General features: G+C 44.9%; 1 protein-coding gene across 1 annotated transcript in view; it reads right to left on the reverse strand.

The window, feature by feature from the left end:
* KLF13 (KLF transcription factor 13) overlaps positions 1–24137 on the reverse strand; it is a 264478-nt gene extending 240341 nt beyond the window's left edge. The window contains exon 1 of the mRNA XM_069624349.1: positions 22836–24137. Within this exon, the coding sequence (XP_069480450.1) occupies positions 22836–23640 (805 nt within the window). The 5' untranslated portion in view covers positions 23641–24137. The remainder of the gene's footprint in view (positions 1–22835) is intronic.
* Positions 24138–24416: the final 279 nt, after the last annotated feature.

Consider the following 24416-nt stretch of genomic DNA (forward strand, 5'->3'; position numbering starts at 1 on the left):
TAAGAATGAGCTGTGTTGTGGGTAGTACAGGGCTGCACTGTAGGTATAATGAAGATGGCTGCACACATAGTTATGGGTTCACTTTTCGTTTCTCTCAGTGCGGTCACAGGCATACAGATGATGGGAGAAGATTTACAGATGTCAGGTAGGGGACAGTAATACACTACCCGGGCTGGTTCCCTTCCAACTGACACATGTGGAACCCCAGTGCTCACAAGATGCTACCTGTGTTCTAACTGTGACGTCAGTTATGACGTCACTCCCTGGACAGAGGTCACCACAAGCTGATTCTGTAGAGCAAGGATCTACTAATATATGAAGTGTGGGAGTAGGTCATCACCCAGTGAGACGGATCTCCTTTTGGGGAGCAAGGATCTACTAGTATATGAAGTGTGGGAGGAGGACATCACCCATTGAGGAGGAGCCGGTTCTGCAGAGCAAGGATATACTAGTATGCATAGCACCCAACCATTTCTGTCACAAAAGCGGGTGAAAACACCTGATTTTGTTTTTGGTGGGTGAGAGCCCATTGAAATTAATGGGCATGCAGGAGGCTTGGCGGGTGAGTCAGCTCTTTACAAGGCGGGTGACACCCGCCAAAAGCGTGTGAGTTGAGAGCTATGAGTATATGAAGTGTAGGACATCACCCAGTGAGACAGAGCTCCTACTGGGGAGCTAGAAGTATATATGAAGTGTGGGAGTAGGACATCACACAGTGAGACAGAGCTCCTTCTGGGGAGCTAGAAGTATATATGAAGTGTGGGAGTAGGACATCACACAGTGAGACAGAGCTCCTTCTGGGGAGCTAGAAGTATATATGAAGTGTGGGAGTAGGACATCACCTAGTGAGATAGAGCTCCCTTTTGGGGCGCTAGAAGTATATATGAAGTGTGGGAGTAGGACATCACCCAGTGAGACAGAGCTCCTTCTGGGGAGCTAGAAGTATATATGAAGTGTGGGAGTAGGACATCACCTAGTGAGATAGAGCTCCCTTTGGGGCGCTAGAAGTATATATGAAGTGTGGGAGTAGGACATCACCCGGTGAGACAGAGCCCCTTCTGTGGAGCTAGAGGTTTATATGAAGTGTGGGAGTAGGACATCACCTAGTGAGATAGAACTGAAGTATATATGAAGTGTGGGAGTAGGACATCACCCAGTGAGATAGAGCTCTTTCTGGGACGCTAGAAGTATATATGAAGTGTGGGAGTAGGACATCACACAGTGAGACAGAGCACCTTCTGGGGAGCTAGAAGTTTATATGAAGTGTGGGAGTAGGACATCACCTAGTGAAATAGAGCTCCCTTTGGGGCGCTAGAAGTATATATGAAGTGTGGGAGTAGGACATCACCCAGTGAGACAGAGCCCCTTCTGGGGAGCTAGAGGTTTTTATGAAGTGTGAGAGTAGGACATCACCTAGTGAGACTGAGCGTCTTTTGGGGCACTAGTAGTATATATAATGTGCTGTAATTCTAACTTCAATGCGAGATTCAAACAATGTACCCTTTTCCTTCAAATATAATGACATGGTTAACATAGTCTGGAGTAATGCAATTGTGTCAGTAAGGCGCAAAGAACGGGGTTCCTTTCTCAGCATGTTCTTAAAGTTATGCACAGTAAAAACACAGTGGGCCTCATTACAAGTTTGCCGGTCTGGAATTGACCTGTTGGCAATTCTGTTCACCGGCACATTTCTGGACCAGCAAACTGTGGAGTGTCCTGATCTACCTCCAGCCAAGAGCTGGAGTTATGTCAGTCCCCCACCAGCAAAAAACAGTCGGTATTACCGGGACCGGTATTACCAGTGCCGGCAATACTGGCAATCCCCCCATGGAGTCCTATGGAATGGATATTTGCTTACCTGTACAGGCACATAGAATCTGCCAGTGTTATCAGCAGTCCAAGTGCCAGTAATGGTAATTCCGTCTGGTGGATGCCCGCCAGGTTCACCGGCGGGATACCACCAGACTTGTAATGAAGCCCAGTGAATGGATGTGGAACTGATCAGCATTTCTTCCTATGAGGAGTTGGTGACTTGTCAATCATGTTGCTTAATTTCAAACCATTAAAAAGAATTAAGAATTATAAATCTGCTTGAGACACATATGCATCAGCGTTACAAATGGCTAAAACATGCGCAATGCAAACATTTGCCCGGCACCCAGTTGTTTCTGAGTCAAAAGTAGCTTACGGTAATAATCTGTGTTAAGCTAACTGGGCTCTCTCTGCTGAACTACAAGCACAAGTAAAACAGCCCCGAGTAATTTAACTCCTGCACTTACATGATTGCTGTTATAAAATGTTATATTCTGTTGCTGAGTATTTATACAGTGTGGGTTCACCAATAGGTCCCTCACAGCTGCCCTTCGAAGTGAGTGTGCAAATGCTTTTGGCTGTACTGCACCCTCTTGGGAATCCGACAACATATGGGAGACAATTCACAAAACATAGTGCAAATTAAAGGAGCGCAGAGAATGCACTAATTTCATTTGGGTACTCTTTATTTTCAAAGGTGACCTGCGCATGAGTTGTATGGTGCGGCAAAGATGTTCGTCCAGGCCTAATGTATCACAGGCTCCGAGCAACCACGTGTTTACTGCGAGCACATAACACTGATAGGCCGGTTAAGGGTCCCCGTCTCGGTGAAGGCCGTCCCAGTGTAATGACCAAATACATTTCCATTCCTGTTTGGGGAATGGAAATGCTAGTGTGACAGTGTTTTTTGTACCCCCTGGCTGTCACCCTTCATAAACAAATCATGTCAGAGTCAGAAATGACCCTGCCATGATTTGTGCCCCCCCCCTGTGCCTGTTCTGAAAAGGAAGGCCCTTGATTCTGCGTATTTAGAAGTGTATCCCGTTTGAGAATTCACAGCGTTCGAAATTGAGATTGGACAAGTAGGAACTACAAGCAGCTGCTGAGTATCCAGGAGCTACCCCTGGGGAACAAGGATCTAGTACATAGTGTTGTGCAAATCTAACTTCCACGTAAAATGCAAACATATCATTGTAGGTGTCCTAATGTACCATAATGTTTGTAAATAAATTCTACCAAACACAGGGTTAAATTCACATAGGTGTGTTTGTTAGGCATCAGATGGCCTGTGGTACCATAAGCTCCTGGTACTTGCTGGTATACAAGCTAACTGGACTCCTTTAGGCTACAAGCAGGAGCTAAATAGCTCCCAGCTCCCCTTAATTTCGAACCCTGAATACAGGAGGCACATTTATATGCGCAAAAACCTTCCCTTCTCTGGACTAATTATGCAACGGGTGGAAAAAGGGGCATTGAGTTCCCCTTTGAGAACTGGGATGCTGCTTTTTTTATGGAACAAGCGAGGAGGTTCTCCTCACTTGCGCCAAAAAGGTCTTGAGAATGTGGCCCCATGGGTTAAATCTCTCTCTTCAGTGATGGTTATCCAGTATGCTCCAGGTCTTAAGTGAGCGATGCCGTCCGTGATGGCACAAGAGGTGAGCGTAATCGTGAACCATGAAGTCATAGGGCCTCATTAGATGTTGTGCAGTACCCATGGCGCTATTAGTGCCATGGTTGCCGCCGGTATTTTAACATGTACGCCTTGGTGGATGGCGGAATTACCGGCCTACTCCAAGGTGAGCGGGCCCGGTAATTCCCCATTCACCAAGGCCCTTCCCCATTCCCATTTCTGCCCCATAGGGCATAATGGGAATGGGGAAGGTGGTAATTACGGTACCGTAATTAGCACCGAGGTCCCTTTGCGGCACCCTACTTTAACGGTTGGTAAAACCAGCCTTTAAGGTCGGGTCCCGCAAAGGGAAGTTGTAGTAAGGCGCTAAGGGTGTACCGGTGCCCTTACCGGTAAACCCTTACCGCGTACCGTGTAATGAGGCCCATAATAATCTTTAATCATCACACAATATTGCTTATCACTATGCAGTACAGAGCAACAAGCTGCACTACCTGCTCGAGGGAAATGCATGCATAATACGTGTTTCCAGGCAGTGTCAGATTAAACCCGGTGGAGGCCCCTAGGCAGTCAAAATGTCGGTACTGCGCTCGCAGATTATCTCCCAATATGTGTTTTCATTGTCTGCATTGCTTTATTTTGATCCCTTGTTGCGGGGCTCCTAAAAGGAGTAGGGCCCATAGGCCGGTGCCTACTTGGCCTAATGGATAATGCGGCACCGCTTCCAGGCTCCGGAATGGAGCTTCCCGGTTCAGAATGACGTTCCGAAAATGTGCTTCCACAGTACCACGCGCCACTGTCGCACCTAGCGGCGCTGTAGCACTTCTAAGAATCGATCAACACTGCTGGCGGAGGGTTACTATGTTCAGTAGCCCACAGTACAACGCGCCACTGTCGCACCTAGCGGCGCTGTAGCACTTCTAAGAATCGATAAGCACTGCTGGCGGAGGGTTACTATGTTCAGTAGCCCACAGTACCACGCGCCACAGTCGCACCTAGCGGCGCTGTAGCACTTCTAAGAATCGATAAGCACTGCTGGCGGAGGGTTACTATGTTCAGTAGTCCGGGAAAAAAAGTCCATGGCTCAGGGGCGTTAGCCACAATGCTTCAATTGCAAAGCTGCAATAGAAACGCTGGCAGTAGGTTCTTGCTCGCAACGATACAGTAGAGAGAGGGTGGTGCTAAGACGCGGACGTCCATGTCCTGAGGCTGGCGACGCCCATGTCATCCGCATTTGAGCGGTAAATCCAGGCCAAAGTTCATCATGTTATGTTTTCATAACATAACTAGTTGTATTTTCTTCTATGGTGGTGACAGCAAAACAATAGTATAGTTTTGCTGTCTTGATTTTTACTGGCAGTGGTAATTGCCCCCACAGCTATTTACCACCGGCAGTTACGCAGCGGAGTGAGTTTTACTGGTGGACAGTATTTTAAACACCTATTATGTGAATGTCATTGAAGTCGGTGATATTTGACATTTACCTCCGACAGTATTCCTACCACCTTTTCTTTAATGATGCCCATATTACATGTAAGGGCATATTACGTACAAGATAAAAAGAATTGGTAAAACCATTACAAAAAATCAAATCAACACTTCTAATATTCTAACATTATACAACACAACCGTGCTAACACCACTACCACATGCACATGCAGCACACATGCAGACATGGTAAAGCCTGAGGGCATAAAGGCATGTGACTCCAGAGTACACACGTGTCATTATTATTCGTGATATGACGTCACCTGTTTACAAGAGGGATGCAATAATAACGGTGATTCTTTTCTGAACACCAATCAGCAGGGTAGCACACTGCTCAGATGGCCTAATGCAGATTTGTCCAAATACAGGCCTCAAGGGCCAGAAACATGTCAGATTTTTAGGATACCCCTCATTAATATTCATGAGATACATTTCTGGCCTCAAGGCCAGGAGTTGAACAACCCTGGCCTAATGGCTTCACCTGGGCCTCTTCTTAGCACACACAATCAATGGCCAGAGCACACGATTCAAATACTTAAGGCACGTGCCGATTACATTTGCAGTTCATTCTCCTACTACTCGGCAATCCCATACCTTTGACACCATATTTTAATGGTGGATAGTTTTGGGTTTTCCCAAAACTCTTTTGTGGCCAGTCTTGTCTCTCTGCACTAAGGAGAATTACCATTTGGCTAGGTAGCGACTGTTTCCCCATAATGTCCTTTATCCACTCAATAACCTAAACAACCCAGATAAGACTGGGACCCCTCTGTGCTACACTTCAGGAGGGACCCGAAGACCCTGCCCAACAAAGAACATCTTGCTAAACACTGATTGCTCCACTCAGTCCTAATTCTCCCCTCTGACAACCCCCCCGGACCTCTGCCTCCTGCTCCCCTATCCATCCAGCTACCTCTTCACCCTTACTTTTAACCAAAGGAGCCTGCGCCATAGGTACAGCACTCTGTTGCTTCTCCGATAAGGCTGAGCTTTATAAATCCCATGCATGCATATTATCTATTACTAAAAGTCATAGATCTGACCACAATTCCACCATAGGTAAATTATGTCATCACTCAAGAATAATTTCAAAGTTATATTATGTTGATTTATACTGTACACCGCTACCACACAGGGGCAGTCTCCAGGCACTTGCGTGGCTCTGCAATAGAGGTGGTGGGGAGGTTGGTGAGGATAGGGTGAGAGGATAGGTTCAGAACCAGGAGGAACAGGCTTTTTGCATGTGTGGGTGCGTGCAGGAGGCCTTGTGCATTGTAACCATATAGGTAAGATTCAGAGCCTCTCGTGTGTGCTAGTGTTTTGTGTTGTTTTTAGTGTGTTGTGTAGGGTTGTGGTGGGTTTGGGTGTGTGCCCTGGTTAGATAGTGTTCATAAGGGATCCAGAGGCACAAGTGGCCATAGCTGTAAGATTATCCAGTGTCTTAGTGTGTAATTGCATTGTTGGTGGTTTTATGGACCAGGTGGGTGATCACTAGGTGGTTTTGGTGTGCTACAGCATCTAGAGATGCTGGGTGTGAACATAGATGGATTCTCTGTTTGTTTATGAGTAGAGTGGCTAGCCCACGGTCTGGTGTGGCATCAGTTATGTTGGAGGAGCAGGAAGCGGAAATGTGTTAGTGAGCCGGTCGGTTTGTTGGAGCCTCTGGTGCGGTTCTATGGTTGCCGCTTGATGGTATCTAGCCAGGTTCTTGTTAGTGGTTCTTTGGCCCATCTCATCTCCTCTCTAGTTGTTTGTTTGTGGTGTTATTGTTGCCGGTATCCCTTTGAGGTTGTCATTGTGTGTTGAGTGGCCAGGCTTTGAGACGTTTCCTGAAAGTGATTTGGTCTTCTGTGGTTCTAATTTCTTTGGGGATAGTGTTCCAGATGTTAGCAATTAGACATGACTATGCTGTTCCCCCGAATTTTCTTTTTTCGTAGTGTTTTGCATCTATTTTTAGGTCTTTGTTGGATTCAAAGTGTGGGATACATTCCTTCAATTGAAGGTCACGATATAAATCACTATATGTGGATTATAAATTACAGTTATAAATCACTATACGTGGAATATATACCTCCAGGTCAGTCAATCAATATAATTCTGGATGAGTGTCACCTGCATGCTTTGCCCTTCAGTGATTGGAACTGCTTAATAAGTCAATCTCTCTTGAGGAAATTGAAAAGGCCATTCAAACAGTAAAAACTGGTAAAGCCCCTGGCACCGAATGGCATCGCTGAAGAATTGGGCAAATGATAGAGAGACATACTATCATCTGTCCTCTCAGATAGGTTGCAGTTCTTTGGTCAATCAAAAAGAGTTGAGGGTTCATTCAAAGAAGCCCTAATAGCAGGCCTCCCCAAATCTGGTAAAGATCATTCCAATGTTTCTAGTGCAGTACCTATTTACCACAGCGATACACGGCCAGCAAGCAGAATTTATTCAAAAGAAACTCTGCATCTACAAATCCACCAGAACCCTAAGATCCTGCAACGACATCCGCCTGGAACGCAAAAAATACATGAAGAAAAAACTGGGTGGATCAGCATTCTCATGCATAGCCACAAAACTATGGAACTCCCTTCTCAGGGAAATTGACACTATGGAGGATCATACAAAATTCAGAAAACTTCTTTAAACCTGGCTCTTCAGATCCAAACACAATAAAACTGACTAACACTGCCAGCACACCTCGTAACTGACCTAGAACTGAAAAAGGAAAAGTAGCCCAAAAATAACAGAGCAACGAGGGATAAAACTGGGAAGAGAGACCTAAACAGAGATGCCCCCTCACCCATTCCCCCAAAGAGGGACTACCAAGAAACAGGAGAAGCTGTTAGGCCCAGTACGATTAGGCCATGGAATGAGGCTCAAGGGGAACCGAGGGGGGGAATCAGGAAAAGGAGTCTCCCAGCCTAGCCACACCCTCAGTAAGAACCATCAAATGAACAGGAGTAATGCACTAGACCCTCCCCAATGTATAATAGACAATGCCAGAAGGGGAAGGAGGAAGATGACTAACTATTCCCTGCAGATCCCCCTCAGGCCCATGAATGCACCACCCATCTAGAAATAGGACTTGTACCAAGATATCAGACAGCCTAATGAACCCCAGAGAATTTTAAGAATAACGACTGCTGAGGTGACGAGGTAAAAACCAGAAAGTGCAACTAAGGGAAGACACAGATCATGAGTACTCAGGGAGATGAATTGCTCAGGTGGGAAATCTGACGCACTTAGACAGATTTCAGGGATGAAAATTGTTGATGCACTGGGATGGATATCAGGGTTAGGGAATCTTGCACAATTAGGTGGATTTCAGAAGTAGGAAATGTGATACACTGAGATGGATTTTCGAGATGGGGGGAAGTGAGACGCACTCAAAGGGATTCCCGGGGTGGGAGTTGTGACCACCTGGATGGACTTCAGGGGTGGCAAGTGCTACATACGTGGGAGAATTTCGAGGGTGCGAGATGCAACACACATGGATGGTGTTGGGGGGGTGAAGTGCTTCGACTGATTGCAAGGGTGGGTGGAATGGTCCACCTGGGTGCATTCTCAGGCGGGAGTGTAGGCACCTGGATGGATTGCTAGAGGGGACATATGGATAACCTGGGTGGATTTAAGGGGTGAGAGGTGTGGAGCACTTGGATGGATTTCCAGGACTTTCATCAACAATCGGTAGTAACAAACTCACTGCTGTGCATACACCTTGCAAACACTAACACAACCAGACCTCAACAGCACCACAACCTGCACGTACTTCACAACAAAACAAACCGCACATAACCTTGCACAAAAGCACATGACAGTCAACTGCCGAAAATCGCTCCCATGCTCAGTGAACAGTGTTTCCGAACTGTAGCTGGCAACAGCACCTCACAGCTCCATTGCTCTTTTCCTGTTCAATTCTAACCACCCACCCTCCGTCCCTCCCTGCATTACAGATAAGTGTAAACGCCTGGAGACCCCACAAGTGGCATTGGTGCGCGATATAAAAACCTTTAACATAAATTAACAAAAACTACAGATTATACGTAGAATTTTTAGTCAACCATTTGATGGATGTCAACACGCCAATAATGCAGCCTGATCCATCAGGGTTTTAGAGAGAGATTAACAATTGAATACAAAATAGCTTGGTTATTAGAAGTTTGCAAACCAGCTTCAGGAAAGGTCTTTCTTCTACAGTTATGAATATACGTGTACTTAACTCTCTCATTGAGCAAATTAAAGGACCCCCCACACCCCATTGTATGTTTTCTATGTGACTTTTATAGCAGCGTTCGATGCAATTCACAGATCCAAACTGTGGAAAAAGCTAGACAATGTGGGGGTGCCTGAAAATATACTTCATGCAGGCCAATTGTTATACTGTGATAATGTCGCCTGTATAGGATTGAGTGGCTTAGGTGAACTTTCCACCCTGGTTCCCACCAGGCGGGGAAGGGGGTCAGACAAGGCTGTGTTCTGGCTCCCCTCCTTTTTAACTTGTTTATGGTTGATTCTGGCTCTGCTTTGGATGAGATTAATATCGCTCCTCCCAGACTTGGTTATAAAAAAATAGGATGGCTTTGGTATGCCGATGGTTTTGCTATTTTTGATAGTTATCTTTATGGGCATTTGACGGAGTGCCCATGCTATTCTGCATTATGCCGAAAGAAATAGACAGAGTGAATATGACTAAAACGCAGTTTGCGGCTTTTGGTAGGGCAAGTGCGAGTCAACTATATATAGCCTGCAGGGAAGGTGGCATTGAGAGAATTGACAACTAAGACACCTCTGAGCTGTGTATGTCAAACCCCTTCTCCTGGGACGAGAAGATTGTTTATGTTGCTTAGACTCAATAAATTGGAGGTACTGGCCATTAGGGGAGCGTGGCTGGGTATACCGTTATGTCACCAGGCTGTGTCTTGATCAGAATCAAGTTGAATCTATTGGACTTGTTGTAACATCACGTCCTGCCATGCATAGGATGTACTTATTGTTTTGGTTAAGATGTGTCTGGGGCTATAGTCCCGCTATGACCTTAGAAATTGCTCAAGATTGGAAAGCTGCAGCTATCAGATTGACTAAAAAGGGCTTTCATGCTGTGGTTGGTTAATATACAGCAAGGCTCCAACTTCATATTGAATGGATTGTGTTGTCTTGATAACTACTGTGTCTGTAGAGTTTTTATTTTTATATTGTTGCTGTTTATATTTTTATTGGTTTGATTTTATTTATTTTATACATATGGAATTGTACATGATAATATTATAATTTAAATGTACAATTGTATTGTTTATTGTGTGAACAGTTATATAGCTATAACACACTAAATACAAAAATAAAAAAAATTAAATGTCAGGTTCTAGTAAACGCAAGTATTTTTCTGTTCCTCATGCACACTTAGGTTTGGATGCAGAAAAAGCCTTAATCAGGTTCTTGGATATTTTTTGTTTACTACCTTGGACAGTTTTGAGTTGGGATCAGCCGTTTGTAAAATTATCAAAGCTCAATATATCTCACACACTGCTGCAGTTCCTATCAATGGATGTCAATCTTCTTTCTGTCCCCTCAATGGAGGAACTCGAGACAAGGATGTACCCTTTTTCCTCTTATTTTTGAGAATTGGAACATATCTTTCAAAATTAAGATTAGATTCCAGATTCTTAGATATCAAGATTAAAGGCTGGGGAATCAAATTCTTGGCCTATGCCAGGGGTCTGTGTAACTTTGACAAATGTTTTGGATTACAACTCCCATAAGGTCTGTCCATCTTAATCAATGGAGAAGGGACATAGGAGTTGTAGTCCAAAACATCTGGAGAGCCACATGTGGCAGACCACTGGCCTGTGCTGATGACGCACACAGACACATATTTGGTGCCAATCCTATCCTTGGAAATCATTCACAGAATTTCTTGATGCTATTGTTATGTATTCTGTATTTTCTGGCTACTCCTTGAAGAATGGGAAGACCGAGATCTTTCTGATTAACCCACCATCTACTCCGGATATGTTAAACGATTCAGGAATCTCATGGAACAATAACAAAATAAGAAGGTATGTCCATTATTTGCAAGTAATATTAAAGAAACAATATGTATGTGAAAGCAATCATTGATAGAGTTTCCAAGCAAATAGACACATGGTCACTGCTTTTCCTGAGCTAGTGGATTCATATTGATGCAATCAAAATGATTGTAGCTCCCAAGATGTAAAACACACATAGACTCTTGCAACTTCCCTTTCTTCAAACTCTCTTTACAAAATGTATTAATACGTTTTGAACAAAGGCTAAACTACAGTAGCTCTAAAAACACTACAATCTTCAAATCTTAGAGTACGAGGTCAAGTTCCTGATTTTAAGTTATATCATACTTCCTTTGTGGGAAGGCAAGGCACTCTTTGTTTTAACCAAATATCGACGATTACACATTATACAGTCTAAAATGACTAGTGTTAGACAGAACATGTTTTGTTCTTTTAATTTGATTCTGTTCACAATAGGACATGTTCTAACTCTAGCTCCAATCTAATATATCACTAAACAACCTTTGCTAGAAAATGACAAAGGTATACATGGGAAGAGCATCTATTTAGGGCAATAAACATATATTAATATATAGGAAAACATATGTAGAAACAATGGATTGATGACAGCATTTTAACCACAGGTGATATGTGTGAGTAAAACAATTGCATGGTTTTTTATATGTTAGCCAATAAGACTGGAATATGTGTGACAGCATGGAACATCTAAAATGTATATTGCTTTATACAGAACCTATCCTACTATACACAAATGAAGGAACTATGTAATGTGCTCGATGCTAATGAGTTTGATGACTGTTCAAACTTATTTTTTTTACCCCTAAACACCTTTTTCCACATATACTAGGAATGTTATTTACTGATCTAACACCAGTCCTAGCATATTTTGTGAAAGTGCTGGATAGTGGGTCATGTCACCTAGGATGACTAAATTGCCCAACCGTCGAACTCATTACCGTTGATCAAGGGACTGGATACTGTGAGGGGTCAGAAATGTGAGAGAGACACCTTTTGGATGATTTTTCAAAATATGCCATTTTATAAAATTATAAGAAAGGCTCCCGGTTTTATGGTATTCATTTTTCTGCCATTTCCGTCTGTATTTATCCATATTAAATTGTTGGCCTTTTTTTCTGTATTTATCCACATTTATTTTTTGTCATATAAAAAGATAATTCGCAACAGGTATTTTTCCGCATTTATACTAATTTATTTTAAAAATGCATTTATTAAAGCACACATGCAGCCCATATGGGAAAGAAATGCTAGCTAAATGTTCTCTATAACAACAAACGGTTGTTCCTGTGACTGCTACTGCCTTAAGATATATGCTGTCAGCAATTTGGAGAACTTTAATGATATTTTTATATAACATTTACAGTCTCCAAGCTGCCAATCTGCAATGTAATTGGCCTGTGGTGTATGAGTGACATCATAGAGAACCAGACCTAGTTTTCCATTTCTTTTCCATTTTTATAAATAAATACAGACAGACAGCAGATTGATTTCCGTCTGTATTTATGTGTAAAAATCAGTAAAAACAGACAACTGGAAGCCTAAATTATAAGTTTTATCAAACGCCTTACTATCCCAACCCTAACAAGGATTTCCCTGCCTATCAAAACTAAAGGAACACACAAACATATCGGGCCCTCACACTTACACATAAAATACACAAGAAAATAGATAGCAATTCATACAAACATCAACAATTGGAATCCTAATTTATTCACAGTCTCTCCTAATAACCTGGGTGAACTCCCCTTCCCCAGGTTGCAAGGTATAATGAGTTACAATGTTCAACAAAAAAAGAAACAAGGAAATCTGGGTTTGCAACAAAGTTCCAATTCAGTTCTTGCCTCCTTGACTTTGTAAAAAGAAAATTCTGTTAACCAATGTCCAACTAATAGAAAGGTTTTTCTTCTTCCTTGAATAAGAATTTTCACTTCAGCAAATAGCATCAATAATATTCAAGGTCAAGATCTTTTTCCACAACTTATAAATGTCAAAGATACAATAAAGATTGTTGTCAAGCTCAAAGAAACACAACTTCTGGCAAGGTTAAAGAAACACAGATTAGGTTAGTTCTTCTCAATTTTCTCTTTCTAGCATTAAGAATGACAGTTTATACCTTTTGTCGGGATGACATCACAGCACCTCTGCTTTCACCTGGATAACTCTCATTCCAAGTTCACTTCTGCAAGGATTCACCATGTGGGCCTACTTGACTGCCCCATAGTGATCTGCATTCAACTGTGCTTCTGAAGTTTTAAATCTACTGACAACCAAACGTTTTAATCAAAGATTCAATAGTTCTCAACGTTGTTACTATCAACGATGTTCAGAAAAAACAATATTCACAATAGTGGCTCCTTAACACCTTCAGGTAGACAAGGCACTCTTCCTCTGAACATTCACCATCCAGAAGGACAGCCTCTTTGCCACTTGTCTTTCTGCAACATTACCAACCACAATGCCTTTAAGGATGTATTTGCACCGTTCCTTTTCTTGGCTTTGGCAATGTGAATTATTTAAACTTTTAGAGAATAATCCCAATCAGCAAGCTTCACCTTTATACTACCTTGCATTCACCACTTAGCTTCTTGCCAACAAGAGTAGTTGAATTGTATGACTTGTTGCTTGTTTCATTTGGTTCTAGACAATGCTTACACACTCTTGGCTTGGGTCATGCATACAAACCTCTTGGCCCTGGGCAATGCCTGCACCGCTCTTGGCTTTGGGGAAGTGCTTGTTTCACTCTTGACTTGGGCAGGCTTGTTTCATTTCTTTGGCTTGGCCAATGCTTGTTCTCCCAAACTCACAATTACTCATGTTCAGTCACTTAACTTCAGTGTTACATTATTTTCAACTGCTGTACAATTAACTATTTGATTAACCTTTACCTCAGAATCACTTTTAAAGCAAATGCGACCAGTCTTTCATTTGTTTCCTGAAGTTTTAGTTTTCAATTAACGGGATTCAGAGTGTTTTATTCTTACAAGAATGCTATTAAAGAAGTTCACTCATACACAAGTGATACTTTTGTAACGTCCTATTGTCTGACCATCAATGATCATTTTAATACTCCTTTCACTCGCTCACGAGTGGTTCTGCTTGGATATAGTTGCCTGCCTTTGCGCAAGGGATCAGAATGCTCAGTAACACTCACTGGCTTCTTTCTTGTTCCCTCCGCGAGCTGCAGGTCTTCGACGGCTTCTGGCTTTGTATGAACACACACCCTTCATCTGTGAAGGTGTCTTCATTCCCGCAAGGCAGTCATGGAGCTCCGGGCACCTTCGGCCCTACACCAACTCTCAGCCACAGTCTCCTGCATGCTTACTGCTGCACAATCCCTGCAATCAGGTTCACATGGGGAAAAGCAGTCTTCTTTCATGCCTTCCGCTGTGCAATCTCTGCACTTCAGATTTAGGGAGAACAGGACCCACTCAGGACAGGGAGCTGAAATCAGCTTGGTCAAAGTCCCGGCATCCCTTCTTTTCACTAACTTCTGCTTGGATTGCCAACAACTTGCTCTCCTGTTGCTGCTACTACTGAGACTACTTCAGCTACAGCTCCATCTACTGGCCTGCACCTGAGGTGGTTTTTTAAGCCTCTCTGCTTCCCTCAGGTGTGGTTCATTTTGCTCAATTAGCTGACTGTTCCTACAACATTGCTCTTGAGCCCTTTTCCTCATCCTAGCACTTTTGGGATTATGGGACTGGTAGCCCCAACCATCAGAATTAGGTTTTCTCATTTCTTCTATTTGGCAATAAGCCATTAGAGGTGTGCGCTTTCAGGGGAAATTAAATAAGGGGGGTTCCCAGTCTTCATGACCTTACCCCCCACCCCCATGTGATCCTCCCCCAGAACCCCACCCCTGGGGTCGGGATCAGGAAGTGGCTGCCCTTCCCTGGAGAGTCTCAGGCCAGGTTTTAGGGGGAATCATTGCTGATTCATCACAATACCCAAATGAAGACAACTAATGTTACCCAATAGGCTGAAAAATGCTGAACCAGACTAGGGTGAGGTTGGGAAAGTGAATCATATTAACAGGGTGCACAAATTCACACTGCAAGCTACTAGCCAGTCATTAAAACGTCATTTGCCACCTGAATGTTATACATAGACAGAGCACACCATTTCTTACTTGCCAAGAGTCTAGTATGCCTAGCCAACGGTGGGTGGTGATTGCAAATGTTGCGTCCTGATATTAATGTTGGTCCTTTTTGTTGTCTGAAACAAATGTATTCTTATGCAAGTTATAGGGACTCCTGATAAATTATTCAAAGCAAAACATTCAATGTCAACTAATTGTTGCACTGTTCAGCCCAAATTAGTTCATTGTTGCATATGATAGGTTGTTGTCCTGTTATTCCTGACTTGTGGTTGTGAGTATGGAAGATCATTCATAACATATTTTCCATAAGCTTAAAGGCCACATCACCTCTCAATATTTAAACTCTTCCTTTCAGCCGATATTGACCCTCTCCCATTACCTCATCCCTGTTCAGTTCGTACAACACTGTTTCTTTTCTGATAGCTTTTTGCATAATTGCTGCAGTAATCTTGCACGATTCCCCTGGTTTTCTCTTGATAAGAATAACATTTATAACCCATAACTGGCTCCCCAGCCCATTCCCTATTTCACAAATTCACATGGTATCCTCGGTTCCCCATTCCCACCTCTAGCCTAATGCTATTGCATCCTTTTTTCTCCTCCAAATACGATTTTGTACACTTTAAATGTATTTTCGGTTTCCCCATGTATGATCCTGGTAATTACTTGCATCAAGCAAAAAAGGCGGTTTTCATTTCTGAAAATCCTCTCTGCTGCAAAGCACCATGCGAGAAATATACTGGACAAATGTAACCCAAACTAGTAAACGTGCTTTGAGCCCAAGTTGATTATTTGGTCTAAATCCGCCCAATTGTTTTCGTGCTACGGCTGTTCATACATTTTTTCTCTATGCGAAAATTAATGGGAGTAGACCGAAAACAGTTTTTTTTAACGTTTTCATTTTTTAAGAAATCGTTCCCAAAATGTACAGTTTGGGAGGGGTATAGGGGTGACACACTTTTTGACGATTTCATCTAAATTCATCCAGCGAGTAAAATGTTATTAGCAATAGAGTTTTGGGAAAAGTCTATATACACAGGCTTCCCCTTAATTATGGGGCGGCTACTGCTGCCCTATAAAGCGGACCAAAGGATGTAACTGCAAGCCAGGTGAGTTCAAAGAAACAACACATTCTACCAAACCAGTGGTGGGGAAGATGCAGCTGGTCAGACACACCACAACGATCCAGCCCAAACCACCTAGAGACAGTCCATAAGGATTACTTTGATTTTCCTCATCTTTTCCAGCAGTGGGAAAAAGCCATTGGCCCAGGTCCTGTACCCAACAGATCATGAGGCTGACTCTGAGCTGAGGCATGGCTTAGTCACAATACATGACCTATGCTTAGAGAGGATGGAAGTCTACTCTGGTCGGATCTAGACTCGTCACAAACACAGCTCTGCAATGTGATAGTCAGATCCCTGTGGCAAGTTTCCAATCCTAAAGTCCTGGAAATGGCACATTGTGCATCCCAGGACCATTAATGGGATCCCTAAGCCGCCGAATGACTGCAATGGAACTTGTCATGCATTCATGGGGTTCACAGATCCTGTATAGATCGAAGGATCTGGAGTTCAGATGTTCGTGCTTTTTTGGGTCCACAGACCAGAGTGAAAAGTTTGTGAATCTGCAGTAAACGACTGTTGGCCCCACCTCAGGGCCCTGGCACGCAGCTCCAAATCATCACGCGGTGCCACTTCCAGATTCAACCTCCTTTATTCTCTCTCCTTACACATGAATGCCTTCCCCTACCCTCGCCCCACCCCTTCCTGGCATGCTTTCCTTCCCTTAAAGGGGCCGCACTTCATTCACCTGTAACACCGTGTGCAAACGCACCAACACGCAGGAAAATATACAAATGCATAAAACCTAATCTTGATTAAAAAACACCTTACTTAAAGCACTTGCAAGATATAAAAGAACATACCAATAGCACAGGCACACAAAGACCAATCCCTGCACAGATAAAAAATTGCTGGCAACTCTTTTATTACTTTAAGCCACCCCCCTTGCCACACCACATGACCCTGGTCACAACGACCAATCAAAACAAAAATAAATAAATATAAATAAATAAATATAAATAAAATGGTGTAATGTCCATGTTACTGGTTGTTTTATGCCATAGCATAGACGAGATACAGAACGACGGAATACAAGATGAGCAGCGCTATTGGTGGCGTAGTGGCAGTAATGGAATTACATAGACGTTACTGCCTTTGTTTCCAGCACGGCCAGACTTGCAATGCGGACCATGGTATTTTTAGGTTGGGCACCTATAAGCCAAAATTATTGTATTAGAATACAGACGGAGCAATGGCATATGAGGAGGGACACACATCTTGTAGGTGTTGTTTGGTTGTTGCCCACCCATTGACTGCCCATGGCCATGCCAATCCCTTTGGCTATTCCCACCACGTTCCTGCCTCTCCCCGCCCAAATCACCTCCTCCTGGGAACTCTTTCAGCTGCTTTAAATCAAGCCTTACTATCAAACTTTGCACTGGAAGTGCCTGCCAGTATTTTTTCAAAGCATTCTTCTGGGAGTTAATGACCTAATTAGAGCTGTTAACAGATTTTTTCTAGGAAGGGTCTCGGTATGAACAAGTTTGAGTACCACAGAGTTAAGGTGACAGCAGACAGAAAAGGGAGCCTGTAACATGCACACAAGGCAAAGTGCACATTTAATGCCATGAAAGATATATGTTACTGTGTAGTAAGACAGCCAAAATAAGGGCAGCAATGTGCCCCCCTCCCCACTCCCTACATGAGGGTCTTGAACACAGCACAGCCCAACAAATTCACAACACTGTGGGACTGTTAGGCATACAAGGCACTGATATGCAGAACCCTAATTTGCAAAATATGGATTGGCAGATCAGTAACGACATCACAGTAAATAACCGTACAATCAGTAACATCAGTCTTCAATACTCTAGGATACCTTTAGTTAAGACATTAAAAGAAGTTTTCACGTGTAAGTCTAGAGAATAATATACTGTGCAATATATAAGTCAAGAGAATAATATACTGTGCAATATATAAATATACACTATTATAAATATACAACAACTCAATAGTTTAGTAAACCATGACGGTTTTTCTTCATAGCAAAAATTGCAAACCAAATCACTTCTAGCGAGACCCAAAGTCAGCAGTTAAAGCACAGTGAGATTAAATGATTTGCCCAGGATCAGACATTTCGTTAAAGTTGTGAAATCAGTATTTGGACCGATGCTGTGATGCACTCGACTATATATCTTCCCAGTGATAGGTCACATAAATATGTTATAAGGTTTCGGTTTCCAAAAATGAAATAATTTGTTTTTCTATCAATGCCTTGAAAAGTACATAAATCACACAAGAAACCAACCTGACATTACATACATTATAATAGAAATAGGTCAAGCAAAAAGACATGTATAGCTTTATTTTCGCCACCTTGGATGCACAATTGCAGTAGCAGCCTGCATAGGAATGTGGACCTAAAAACAATTTCATTTGGTTTTAAAAAAGGTATTCACAGTGAAGGAGAATTCAATATACGGTAATCAGCTTGAGATACATTTTCTTAGGCAGCATTATACTCCTCTCCCATTTATTATCACCTACCAATCGCACCTTTTATGGGACAACAGTGTTTACCGAGGTGCCCCAGTGTCTGATCATCAACCTTTAACAGTGGTGGAAATGGTAAAGAATTGGTGGGGGATCCCACAAGGGTGGAGGTGGGGCGGAGTTTGGGGGGGTGGTGCCAAAGGATGCATGGTTTAGGGGGGCAGAGATGGTAGTTGACCTCGGATCAAAGCAAATGTCCAAAATAATAGTTTAAACACTGCTATTTCTTTCATGCTGCTTCTTTTCCAAACTATATATCAATTCCACTTTAAACCACTTCCATGGCACTGGTGATGAGTTACTTCACTATGCCGATAATAGTTTTGACCAGTGTTGCGGAGTAAATATTCTTTAAAATGCACAAATTTCATCCCATTTTATACTATTCAAACAGGGTGATTTCTGTTCGACATAAGCAACTTTTTCTTTTACTTGAACCCCACCCTGCAGAGCTCCTGCAGCTCCGCTCTGAAAGCAGTTGGGTGGCTGCATTGTGTGTGATCGTTTTAATAGGTGTATTTATTCATGCAATGTTTGTCGGATACCTGTATATTTATTTATGTATGCACTGTTTGTCGGCTAAAGGTATCCGACAAACATTGCATAAATAAATAATCAGGGTCCATGTATCCGACAAACATCACATAAATAAATAAACCAGGTCATAGATGAGGACTGTAACTTCCTCTTGTGGCCTCTTGCATGAGTTCACCAGAGGAAGATACAGTTCGCTGGCGGGCACTTTTTTTTCCCTTCTCCCCAGTGCAGAGCAGGGGCTTGGGGCAGCTGACTCTGGCCGGGATCCCGTGATCCAGCTACACATCTGGTGCCAGATCTCAGATCCGGCGAGAGCCGGACCAATAACCAGCGCTGTGTATATTTATTTGTTTATGCAATGTTTGTCGGATACAGATATCCGCCAAAAGTGCATAAATAAATAAATAATCTGGGTCCATGTATCCAACAAACATTGCATAAATAATTTAACCGGGTCGTGGCTGAGAACTGTAACTTCCTCTGGCGACCCTGTGTACTGGGTCACCAGAGGAAGTTACAGTTTGCTTTTTCCTGCAGCTGTGGCCTGTATCAAAGACCTGCTGTGTACACGAAGGGGGTGGAGCCAGCAGAGCGCTCATGGCGGCAATGAGCTGCTCCTCCCCCCTACTCTGTGCCATTGCAGGTGTTTTCTTTTTTTTTCAAAATAATTTGGGTTTTGCAGCGGCTGACTCTGGTCCGATCCCAAGATCCGGCTCCACATCTGGGGCCCGATCTCGTATCCGGCGAGATCCAGCCTAATGACCAGCACTGACCTCTAATCAGTATATTGAAATTAGGTTGACTCAAAGCTAAAACTGGGGGTGCTGGTTAAGCATACATTCTTATATAAGTGGCTCCATTTTAATTGTTTACCTGTTCATTTATCTATTGCAGCAGTGACTGCATATAGGTGTGCAGCTATGGCAAGAACCTGCCCACCTCACATCACAAATATACTCCCCTTTTACACCTTCCCTCCCGCTTCCCTTTTCTCCCATACATCAGGCTTTTTGCCCTTTTTTCCTTAATAGCAATTTCCTCTCTGCTATCCTTTTCTAACACTGCAATCCTCTGTTCTTGCCTCATTCCCTTAATCCTCCTCTTGCCTTTTCTTTCTCCATTTCTGCCAAAGATTTTTTGTTATAAAGATATCGCTCTCTTCCTCATTGTTCTGCTATTCGCATAACCACCTGCCTTCCTTCACTCCATTTTTCCCTTACTCGTTTACTCATGCCATACCAGTTGCCTTTACATTGCTGCCCCTCCCCTGCCGTTCCTCACTCACTTGCCTCCTTCTCTCGCCCTCCCTCTCTTAATTTCTTCCTGACTCTTTAGTCCTCCATTATTCTCCGTTCTCCTTACACTCCTGAACCCCCTGCTCTCTATGTCCCCATCCTTTAATCCTCTTCACGCTGCATTTCCCCTCACTCTTATGCCTTAACTATTGCCCCATTTTCTTGCCCTCGTTCATTCTCTGTACCCATTCACCCTTTTACCCTCACCTGGCTGTGTTCAATCACTTTATCTCCTATCTTCCCTCACACACACTCCTCTGCCCTTCTTCTTTCTCCATTCTCCTGTCCCATCAGTGTTCATGTTACCTGCCCCTTCTCTACTTTTCTCCCTCGCTATCCTGACGGTATTCCCTCTCATTTTCCATTCACTGCCCTGAAGCAGGGCCCTGTGGATCTGGAGGAGATAAGGAGGGGTGGGTTGGAGTTAAGGGGTCTTTAAAGAGCCGCAAGCTGCACCCACAAAAAAGGTAACCCCTGGTATGTTTTTAGATTAAAAGGTTAACTCCTTTAATTCTGTGATGTTCAATGACATTTCAAGTGTGTGGGGTAAGGACACGGGTGCCATGCACAACATAGTTCTGCATGCTGTAGGAATTATGCCATCATATCACCTCCTGTAATGTCCCTTCCCATTGCCTTGAACCCTATAATTTCCAACAGTAGTTTCACGCTTGATCTTTCAATATTACCACCATTGACAGTGAAACCTGGTGAGGGAGACCAGCTGTCTGTAACTAGAGTCAAACCCCCAACACAGACAACTTTAAAATAGTAGCATTTGTCCCTTAAATTCATCATTGTGCAACCCAACACACCCACCAGCCCCCCCACCCAACACACACTCTCTAGGCTCCGCCTCCATGACACGCCCACCTGGGGCCCTCTGCCTTCAATCTGCCACTGCGCCTTAAGCAAATGGGGCACTGGTGATCAGCCTCTGCTGGGCACATTTAAAGTTAAGCCCTGGGATCCAAGAGGAGAGACACATGGTCAAGATTACCAGTGCCACTGTTGTCATTTTGAAGTGAGGCGCCGGCTGTGCGCTGGAGGGGGTGGGTGCGGTGTGTGCAATCGCTCGCTGACTTCCTGTTGACCTCTAGCGGTCACGCCCACTTTGCCTCCCACACGAGTGATTGCTTTACCAATCCCCGTACGTGACCTCTCCATCCAGACACACTGCCTGCCGGCGGCGTTACGTGACGTTTCACATTGCAGTTCGCAAAAACCCACCACTTACGTAGTCTTTTGTTTCTTTTTGCCCAGCGTGTCCCTCCTCTGCGACTTCTGGGAGCTTTAGCAGCCTTGAAAGAGGGGGGATGTCACGGGCGTTATGTTGGTGGCTCGTGTAGCGCTGCCTATGTATATTATGCGGCGCCTACGTTATGTTGTTATATAACGAGATCTTATATTACGCTGTTATTATTATATGTTGTCAGTTTACGTTATCGTATGATGGGATTATGACGTTACATTATTTCATACGCCGTGTCATACGATGTCGTGATACGTTGGGATTTCATGATATGTTTTAAAATGTCATGCTACATGACGAAATGGGACTATGCCATGCTGTTATATTATTATGGATCATGTGATATGAAGCCTTGCTATGCAATGTTAAATTATTGTATAGAATAATATGACGATGCTATGGTGCCACTGCGATAGGATCACTTATTTATGAAGTGGTGTAATATCACGCTATTGTTTGTTGTGCTATGGTGGTATTATAGTATTGCGATACCTTATTATGGAATGATGTGATGCTCAGGCTTGTGCTATGGTGTTATGCTTCCTTATGGCATGATGTGATATGACGTTACAGGTTGTGCTAGCATGTTATGATGGCATGGGCGTAATTTTAAAGGGGGACAGGGGTGTTTGCCCCCCCCCCCATCCCCCAACTTTCATGGTACACCATTCTGTTCCCATTCATTTGGCCGGGGCCCCTTTTCTTCAGATGTCATGCCCCTCCCCCCAACATTTTCAGCAAAGTTACTCCACTGTATGATGGTATGTTCTGAATCATCATACTCAGATAGTACCCTCAGACTTAGCATGAGTTAAGCGAGGGAGCCAGGATTGACTGGTGTTCTGCCTAGCTAGACATGGAAGGCACCAGCTGGCACCAGGGTGCCCCCGAGACTCGCAGGAAACATTGGAGGTTGGTGACAGTACACAAGGAAGAATTGGGGTGGGGGAGGGTCAAGTGGGTTTGCTCCTCTGCTGGCGGTCCTGCCGTGCCACGCTAAGTGGGCGTGGCCCTGTAGATCGATGGCCAGTCTATTAAACCCGCTGTCCACTGACCTGTGTGTGTCCGGAGGTGAGCCTTCAGGTGGGAGGACTTGCCGTACACCTTCCCGCAGCCGGGGTGGAGACACTTGTGCTTTTTCGGGGGCAGCAGGTCAAGGTCGGCCCGAGTCCTTCTGTGCCTGGAGCGGTCGCTGGGGGGCAAGGGGCTGCCCATCTGGCCCCTGATGCCCCCTTCCCCCGCCGGGCTGTGCTGGTTCAGGTCTGCCAGGATGCTGGCCACGGCCAGCAGAGAGGTCGTGTCCCCCGCGGCTCTGGGGTCCTTTCGGGGAGGCGCAGCTGCTCTGGGCACCTCATTCAGGGCGTGTGTCTGTGCGGGCGCACCAGGTATGGGGGTCCGAGGTAACTCACCAGGCATGGAGGCCCCTAGTTTGGGGGACAGTGCGGGCTTCCCAGGCGTGGGAACTACGGGAAGGGCTGGGGGTGTGACTTTTGTGGGGGCCACTTCGACTCTAATGGGCAGGGGGGGAAACTTGGGTGTGGGTACGGCATGAAGGGCTGGGGGGGTGTCTGGGGTGCGCACGACACAAAGGGAAGGGGGTAGACCAGTTGTCTGGAGTAGTTCGGCTCTAGAAGGCAGCGGAGGGTCCTGGGGTGTGGAGTCGACACGGTGGGCACAGGGTATCCTAGCTGTGGCGACCACCCCTGCTCTAGGGTCCAGCGAGGGCTCCCCGAGTGGGGTGGCAAGGGCGAGAGGAGCCCCGTGTCCTTGTGTCCCCTCCGCCCTCGGGCTGTGCAAGATCACACGGCTGGACATGGACACCAGGCACTCGGCTGCGAAGTGGTCTACAAATGCTGCCATCCCCGGCGCGCCCCGTCCCCTCCAGTAACAGGCGCTGACTGGCGGTGCTCCTTCCCCGGGACCCGAGGCCGCATGGGTAGCAATGGCACCCGGCACAGTGTCCCCCCAGTTCAGTCCCTTTGTGCCTTCCCCACAGCGGCGGCCATGCGCAGCCCGCTAAGAAGCATCCCCACCCGGCAGTGCCTTGTGAGGTGTAACTGGGCCGTGCTACTCCAGTTACATAAGCAGTGACAACGGTGGGCGCCCGCAGCTGGGCTTGGTCCCACACGGGGGTGTGGTCTGCATGAGAGCGCAGCGTGCGCTGCCAGCTGGGGGCACCCGCCGTTGGACTAGCAAAGGGTGTGGTCTGCGCAGAGAGCGCTGCCAGCTTCTGGGCGCCTTCAGGCACGGAACACTGTCTGACACTGCACGACCAGCCCCCACGCCTGGCGCAGTTTGCGGCACGGGGGCGTCGCAGGGGGTGAGCTGTTTTATAATCACGTCGCCAGGCTTGCCTCACAGCTGTGACACACCTTCCTGTCATCGTCCGAGAAGTCACGGTGCCTGTCTGTGAATGATGCGCACGGCTCAGCGATTCCCACGGTGTAAAAACCCCGAACCAGGCACACCCACCAGCATGGCTCTGCTTGCAGACATTGCCGGGATCTGCCCTTCAGTACATATTCAACAATGATTACGTTGGGTGGTAACCAGGAGTTGCCCAGTTTAGGATTTGTGGGGCCCTGGGCGGTAAACATGTATGAGGCCCCTTAATTTGCATATGTAGTGGCATCACA

This window comes from Ambystoma mexicanum, chromosome 11 (assembly GCF_040938575.1).
Source record: "Ambystoma mexicanum isolate Mex_15411 chromosome 11, UKY_AmexF1_1, whole genome shotgun sequence".
NCBI classification, from domain to species: domain Eukaryota; kingdom Metazoa; phylum Chordata; class Amphibia; order Caudata; family Ambystomatidae; genus Ambystoma; species Ambystoma mexicanum.